The sequence below is a fragment of the Manacus vitellinus genome, unplaced genomic scaffold (genome assembly GCF_001715985.3).
Source record: "Manacus vitellinus isolate BGI_N305 unplaced genomic scaffold, ASM171598v3 scaffold_6_pilon, whole genome shotgun sequence".
Lineage (NCBI taxonomy): Eukaryota > Metazoa > Chordata > Aves > Passeriformes > Pipridae > Manacus > Manacus vitellinus.
Genome location: NW_021940750.1, coordinates 25,957,358 through 25,965,413, shown reverse-complemented (window position 1 = coordinate 25,965,413; position 8,056 = coordinate 25,957,358). Strand labels below are relative to the sequence as shown.

The following is an 8,056-nucleotide window of genomic DNA, read 5'->3' as shown; positions in this document are numbered from 1 at the left end:
GGAGAAAAATCATGGAGTGATATGGCCCTTTGGGAGGATACTGGCAAATAAGCAAATTAAACAGAAAGAGAGCAGCATGTTGTCATAGCAACAGTGCAATTAAATTACTTTACTGTCAGCCATCATATAATTTTCCTGTTTAGAAGCTCATGGGACGTAACTTCCATTTGGAGTCAAAGTTGAGTGTGCGGCGTAGGTAGGCAATGCCGGAGCCCCAGGACGCCGGCGATTCCCTTGTTTACCTTCTGGCTGCGCTGGCTGCAGTTTTGAAAGCTAGGAAGTGGGACCGACGTAAGTTTTGCCACACGGTGTTTATATCTGCCTTGGTATTTTTTCCTTTCCCTGATACTACTCGTGTAAAACTGCACATTCTCAGTATCTTGAGTGATGGTGTGTATTGAGGGGTTTCTGTGCAGAAAAGTTCTGCGTTTTTATTTTTAGTATTGGCTGCTTTGGTGTAATGTGTTTATAGAAAGACCCGAGGAACTTTCAGTTTTCATTTTTGCCCGTTTATAACAGCTGAAATAAAGTCCATCATTTCTCTTTCCCAGAATGGCTGCGTTGCTTTATTTTTCCTTGCAGATAGATGATTTATTCTATTGTTACCTGTAGGTTTTTTTACCTTTTGTTCATTGTATTGACTGTGTGACTGCATGACTTCAGGGAGCTGCTGAGGTTATGTTTTAGGTACAGGGAATCATTTTGTTCTTATTCAGTGTTTGTGCAGGAAGTCTCATCCTTTTAAAATTTATCGTTAATTTAACTCTTTCAAATTTTTGTTCTACTGTTGTTCACATTTCCAGAGCTAAATCCTGGCAGTTTGACTGCATATAGAAGCCAAGTGAGCCTATCTCCTGCTTCTGAAGTAGAATTGTTGGTCCCCTATCTGATTCTCTTGAATTGGGCAGGTGCCCAAGTTCACTGAGCTTAGAAGGGCTCAAGGCATCCCAAATATTACAGCTCACAGGTGTCCCCCCTAGGGCCTGCTTACACAGTACCCTCAGCAGCTCATCTGACCTCTCCCAGGCCACTGTTGAGCAATACAGCAGGCTTTCTGACTGTTTTCTACCATGTTTGAAATACAGTTCAGCTAATGTTAGCATCTTCTCTGTTTACATATGTTTTAAAATGCTCTATTCCTCTGGCACTTGTTTCCCCATGTCTTGGCCCTGGTCCCAAAACTACCGTGTGTTTCTCTTCTCCTTTCTCCTGCCCTTGATGGTTTTGAAGTTCTGCCGTCATTTCTGAGTTTTGATGCAACTGAATCCATAGTCAAATTGGATATTTGTCTGCCCTGGCCTTTAGCCAGAGTGACTTTAACATGGTGCTGTTGTATTGTCCTCAAATGTGAAACAGCTGAAATTGAAGAACTGCCCTTAAGTCACTGTTACTTAGTTGTTTTTTTAGTTCACATGCTTATTAAAGTGATACAGTCAGATACAATGAATGATTTGATACACCTGTTCATCATTAAAGGGACATGTCTCCAGGATTTCCTGTGTGGGTCTTCATGTTCATGCAGAACTGAGATATATCTGGATTATCATCTTATTCCATTGACTGAAATTTCTTCCTGTGTGCTGACTTTAGATTATTTTACTCAACAGTTGTGGATGTTTGTGAACCTGTCAGGTGACAGAAGGCTAAGTGACCAGTTAGGGAAAAGCTGTCCAAACACTATGCAGGATCTTTTTATGAGCTAACTTTTCTCTTCTGTTTCTTTCTCCCTTTCCTTTGGATTCACTCTCCCAGGAGTTGCTGTCTAAATGGGTCCAGTCATGCCTCCCAGTAAGAAGCCAGAGGGCTCAGGAATTAGTGTTCCCAGTGGACTGAGCCAGCGTTACCAAGATAGCGATTTATCAAAGGCACTTCACGATGACGAGGACCTAGATTTCTCTTTGCCTGCCATCAGATTAGATAAAGGGGCCATGGAAGATGAAGAACTAACTAATTTGAACTGGTTACACGAGAGTAAGAACTTACTGAAAAGCTTTGGGGACTCGGTGTTAAGGAGTGTTAGCCCTGTTCAGGACATTGGTGATGACACGCCACCGTCTCCTGCCCACTCTGACATGCCCTACGATGCCAAGCAGAACCCCAACTGCAAACCTCCTTATTCCTTTAGCTGCCTCATATTTATGGCCATTGAGGACTCACCAACCAAAAGACTGCCCGTAAAGGATATATACAACTGGATCTTGGAACACTTTCCATATTTTGCAAACGCACCCACTGGATGGAAAAATTCTGTGAGACATAATCTATCCTTGAATAAGTGTTTTAAGAAAGTGGACAAAGACAGAAGTCAGGTAAGTTTGGAACCATGGAAACGTATGTGGTGCTGAAAATATTCACCTGCTAATCCCAGAATGTGTCCTTAACAGTGAAATACAGAACATTCAACCCTGTCCCTGGTAACGTAGTTCTTTAAATTCAGAGAGCCAACATTTCTTTAGCATTGCTCATTCTGATTTTATTAAATTCATTGTCTAGACATCTGTAAGAAAGCACTCGGGGTGTGTGTTTTTTCTTTTCCCCCCAGCTGGTGTCTTCATGCATAGTGGTTAAATATTGTTTTTAGTTATCATGCTGTGGTAATGGTTTCCAGCTATACTAGATGAATGTAATCATGTTATAAATAGGCTGCTTGCTGTTCTTGGCTAATACAAATGTATAGTGAAAGGGTATGCCTTATGTAAGAGTCCATCTCTTTTTCCCTGGTCAGTGTTGTATTCTGAAAAAACTTTACTTTTTCTTACACCAGCAGAAGTAGTTCTGAATTTTGGTGATGAAGCTTTGTTCCATTTCAAGCAGGTTTTAGAAAAGCTCTTCAAAGAGATGAGACAGGTCTGGCATCAAAGGTGAAAATTACCGTTCACCAAAATTTCAGTTGTTCTCTCCCTGGGCTCACGTGGCTTCTGCGCCTGGTGCAGTGCAGAGGCCTGGGGAGCACATCTTTGCTTTCTGATCTCAGTTGTTGTCGCCTGGTTTCATTGCTGATTCCTCAGCGTCGTCTGCAGGAAGAGGCTGTGTGCGAGGGAATGGGGAAGCGGGCGGAGCAGCAGAGGCAGAAAGCACTGCCTCCACACAGCCTTCGACTGCGTCAGTGTGCCTGGGAGCAGGTATCAGTTTCCGAAGGGGACTGTCTCAAGAAGCAGTGGTCTGGATGAATCTTTGGCAAAGTACGGATATACTGATAAAAATATCAGCTTGCAGATTAATTTCAGAGGCCTTCCCACAGGTTAGGGAAATAAATAGCAGGTAAGATCAAATCACTGATGATCTGTCTCTAAAACTGGCTGAAGATCAGACAGTGGACACTTTTCCCTGGCAGAAACAATAGATGCACTCAGATTTTGTATTTCAGTGAGGTAAATGCTGTGATTGTCTTATAACTGGTTACCCTGAAACTAGACTTCTGTTGGTGGTGCTGTTCTCCCTATTTTGTGTGCTATTTAACTTCAAAAGCTGTGGAATAGGAGCTCAAGTAACTCCAGAGGAAGAGTCATATACTACCCTAAGATAGGAACTTTTCATTTTAGATTACTTTTCTCTTCTCTGGAGCTTTCCCTTTTTAAAGGATTGACCCTTCTATCTTTCTTTTCTTTCTGTTTTTAAAAATACTATTACATAAAATCCATGTTTCCATATTGCTGATCACACACTGTGTGTTGGTATTTTTATCAGTTAGTTGCTGTGAAAGATTGTGTGTGAGATTAAAAAAATCTGTTTCTGAACTGGATCTTGTTTTGTGTAAACCAGTCTTGAATTCTGGTTTGGAAGTGAGACTATAATAACAAACGCCACACCAGACTTTCGTGATCCTGTCCCAGACTGTAAGAAATCTTCACACAAAGCATTTAACCCCCCCCAAAATACTGTAACTTGCAAGGCATTTATTTAACACTGCCATTTGTGTTTTGTTCAGTTCCTCTGTTTACAAGTTGACTATTCAGATTTCAGCTTCCTTCCTATGAGGAGCTTCTCTTCATGTTTATCTGTCAAATATCTGGCAGTCCACTGAGTTGATATGAACAATACCACAACGTGCTGCCTTTCCATAGGGAAGTGGCACAGCACCATGCATGACTAGTCACCTATGTCTCAAATTCGTGATTAGAACCATGGTTACATAGACAACAAGGTGTGGTGAGAGGCCCTGCCTGTATGAATAACAAGGTGGAGTTTTATTCATTCCTGGGAAATCCCAGATTATGAGAAAGAATTTCTTCCACTTTCTGGAGATGCTAATAACTGCAGGTAGCCAGCGTTAAGATGAGTGGGACGGGAATCTTAAAACATAAAATGCACCACAGCAGGTTTTTTAAGTCCCCTGCTGGGTTTTTCTCATGTCCTGGCCAAGAGATGTGGCAGACAGAGTCCTGAGCACAGAATTGGCCCTCAGTCAGAGTTGCTGAATCAGGTGCTTGACAGCTAATTGTGGACTTGGAAAGCAGTAAATGTCAACCGATGGCTTTGAAAATACCTTCATGTGTGTGTGCGTACCCACGCACACTTTGGGATTGATTCGAGTACCTTGCAGCAAATATATATGATGTTCAGAAGGAAGGTGTGCATCTAAAGGGTTCTGTGGGTTTGGTCTTGGTCTTGGGGTAGGGGAAAGGGGGGTTTTCATCTCTAAGGAGTCATTTTGTGCCACTTATTCCCCTTTGCAGCCAGATCTTGCAAATTGCAGGTGTGGAGTCTGCCTGTTTTACTGTTTTTATGTGGAGGAAAAAAGGCAGCATTTAACAAATGGCATGTGATGAAATGCTAACAAGATGGGCTCTGAAACATGTACAGTATGGGGGGAAGGAGTTAATCAGTGCTGGGAATTGCAGGCATTTGCTGGATGATGTGCATTGACACATTGTGAAAAGCTAGAAGCCTTTTCTCTCATAGTTGTGCTTTCCAGTGTTTGTGTAGCCTTTCAGTAATCGTTTTTCTAAAAAAAGTTCTGCTGAACACTTCATTCTTTTTTGAATTCCCTCTGCATAGTAGTTTTCTCAATCTTGGGTGCCACTAGTTTATATTCATGGGGCTAAATATGCATCTAATAGTTTGCAGCTTTTTCTGCCTGTGTATGAACACTTCAATTTCCTGACGTGAGATCATTGTAACAGAGAGGGGGGGAAAAAAAAGGCAGGCTGCATCACTTCTGTTTTTGACTTACCCTGTCCTGGGGCTTTTAGGTATGCCAGGAAAAGACGTTTTTCTGCTCGGATTTGTTTTTACACTGCTGCTATTCCACTTCAGCTGCAGTGCCATCAGGCTTACCTGGCAAGCTGACAGTGTGGCTATTCGTGTAACTTTGTGATGAGGCTGATCTGGATCGAGACAGAGAGCTGGGCCGAAGAAGGGAAAATGCTGAGCCCTTGATTGTACAAACCTCTTTGCATTGAGCTCAGCAGTTTAATAGTAGTTGGCCAGGGTATGAAGTATCACATGATGGGGAATAGATGAGGAGTTCCCTGGCTTTGTTTATACTGCCAGACCTGTGAATTCACTTGTTCAGATTAATCCTATTGTGAACGTACAGATCTAAATGTCCTCTAGTGTGTGTCCCATTTAGTACAGCCCGTTAGTCCCTGACTTCCCTGACTTCCCTACCATCTGGTCCTTGGCTATAGAGAGGAATTTTTCTTGTATATGTGTCTCCATAGCAACGAGTTTGCAGTTGATATGGAAAGTAAGCAGTTGCCCTAGCAACGGAGTTACTGATGTGGCAGCTTCTCTGCTTGCAGGGAAAGGGCTAAGCTAGTTCAGACCCATTATGTAGGTTTGCTGTGATTATAGCTGCGCCCACTAGTGCTGCTTGAGCTAAGGGGCTGCTGAAAAATTTTGTTACAAGCCCTACTTTTTTCTCCCTTGAAGATTTGTTTTATTCATGTAGGGATTCCTGCTTTGAACAAGGACTGGTAGGATTGTCTTTTCAGGGTGTGTGATAAGTCTGTGCCTTTTATGAATGCAGACTTCCTCAGTCATCATTACCAGATGAGGGGAAATGATGTTTGACCTCATTGGCTTCGCTGCAATATTTTTGTCTCAGTGAACAGCCTGCAGTTATACAGGCTGGAGCTCTTGTCCCCTTGCTCTTCTCCGCTATTCTGCTGTATTTTCCGTGGTTTGTGCATTTGTGAGCATCCATCCTATCGAGAGTGCTCCTCTTTGTGTCTGCTCTGTGTTGTCTGAGATAGGGAAACACACACATGCTCCCAGCTGTGTGCAAGCTGAAGAAATTCAAGCATAATGAAGGTTTGCTTGGCACTTGTGCTGAGGGACATCTTGATAAAAATGTAATGAGGGTAAAGGATATGTTTATGGGGACGGGGGAAGAAAATTCTCCTTGCTTGATGTGGAAGTTATTCTTAGAAGTACGTGGTCCATAACTGGGTCATGGAGATCGAGCCAGGCTCCTCCTCCGTCTGGAGCAGGCTCTGAGATCTGAGGACTCCCGAGTGGTCCTTGAGCTCTTGGAGAGCTGATGTCCAACTTGTCCTCATCTGATGTACTGCCTCTTATAAACGCTCTGCCAGAGCATCTGAAGGAGTTGTCGGGGACCCTTTGGGCACAGGAGACTGAAATTTCAGGAGTGCCTCCTGCAAATGTCTTTCCTCTGATTTGATAGTGTTTGGGCTTTTGACAGTTAAAACCATGCAAAACAATAAATGCTATCGAGTGAGAGGAAAAGGAGCCTGCTTGTTCTGTGTTAGAATCTCCTAATCCAGTCTGCATATGCACAAAGGTGAGGGACATGGGACCCTGTCCTCCCTCTTTTAATGCTGTTATTTGAGAAGATTTCCTGTGAAAGTTCGGTGGCAGTCTCGGGATAGAAATATCTCCTCTGTTTTTAATGTTTTTATTACCCAGACTGACCCAAATAACAGAAGTGTCAGGATTTCACTGCATTTATAACATCTGGTAGAGCTAAAGTGAAAAGAAACCCAACAAAACAACCCCTCAGATTCATGTTAAAGGCTTCAGATAATATTGAATCCATTAATAAAATACTGCTCTAAATAAGTGGGTGCAACTGTTAATTTCTCAAATTATTAAAAGGATATATTTTGGTTTTAATTTGGAATTTGTCTAGTTTTAAATTGAAATCCATTTTCTTATATCTTTATCTGTCATACCATAAAGCTCTCTAATATCAGAAATTTTCTCTTCAAATTGGTATGTGGAGAAACGAGGGTCATCTCTTTCTAGAGCAATCATAAAAGTCTGTAGAACCATACTGTAAATAGAGTTTCTAGATATCCGACAATTTATGGAGAGCTTTTCTTGAACCCTTTCGGTTTTGTTTTTGAATTGCAAACCCTAGAAATTATGCAGAATATTTAAATAATAGATTTCCTGAAGCTGTGCATGGAAATAACACTCTTCCATTTCACTGGCTTCCAGCTGCTTGACTTCACATCAGAGCTAACTCTTTGCAGTGGAGTCTGTCTGTATGAACTGTTATAGAGCTTTAAAAATCACAGTCAGTTCTTTTTCAAGTAATGATGAGGAGCTGGCAATATATGGGGAGTCCTCTGAACCTTACATCTTAGGTATTTATGCTGTCTTGCTCTTGGTTATGATAGCCCATGTGCAGGCATCGTGCTGGGTAACTGGAGTGTTGATTGCACAGTGACAAGCTATTGACCTACCAGAGGAGATTGGCTACTTAGGTTCAATAACTGGAGTAAGGGGGCCCTGTCTGTGCTCTTCACCCACAGCAGTGATGTGGGTGTGTTAAGCAGCATTGAAGGAGCCCAGGAAAGTAGGAGTTGCTCTTTACCATTGGCTTTGGGCTGTGGTGGGGTTAATGAGTCCATTTTTTAGCTGTGATTGCACTCCCTTGTTCCTGACTGTTTGCTCCAGCACCTTCCTGGCACCTTCCTGAATGTGGTTCCTGCCACACAGTGAAGGTTAAGATGAAATGAGAACAGAAGTTTAAATACAATGGGAGGCTTTCTTCTGTGGAGATGTTTCTTTTTGTTTTCCCTTAGGAGGAGGACTGTGCTATTTGTAGTTTAAGTGGCCTATGTTAGTGGCTCTTTGTGGTGTTCTA

General features: G+C 42.3%; 1 protein-coding gene across 6 annotated transcripts in view; it reads left to right on the top strand.

Annotated features, from left to right (window-relative positions):
- Nucleotides 1-21: 21 nt before the first annotated feature.
- The window catches only part of FOXN3 (forkhead box N3), a 133,660-nt gene continuing 125,625 nt past the window's right edge, over nt 22-8,056 (top strand). For 2 of the 6 annotated variants that reach the window (XM_018082441.3, XM_018082440.3), the window contains exons 1-2: nt 22-291; nt 1,753-2,309. In XM_018082441.3, the coding sequence (XP_017937930.1) occupies nt 1,767-2,309 (543 nt within the window). In that variant the 5' untranslated portion in view covers nt 22-291; nt 1,753-1,766. Of the gene's footprint in view, nt 292-1,706; nt 2,310-8,056 lie in introns of those variants that run through there. The other 4 variants (XM_018082444.3, XM_018082442.3, XM_008923676.4 and 1 more) reach the window with 4 other exon arrangements.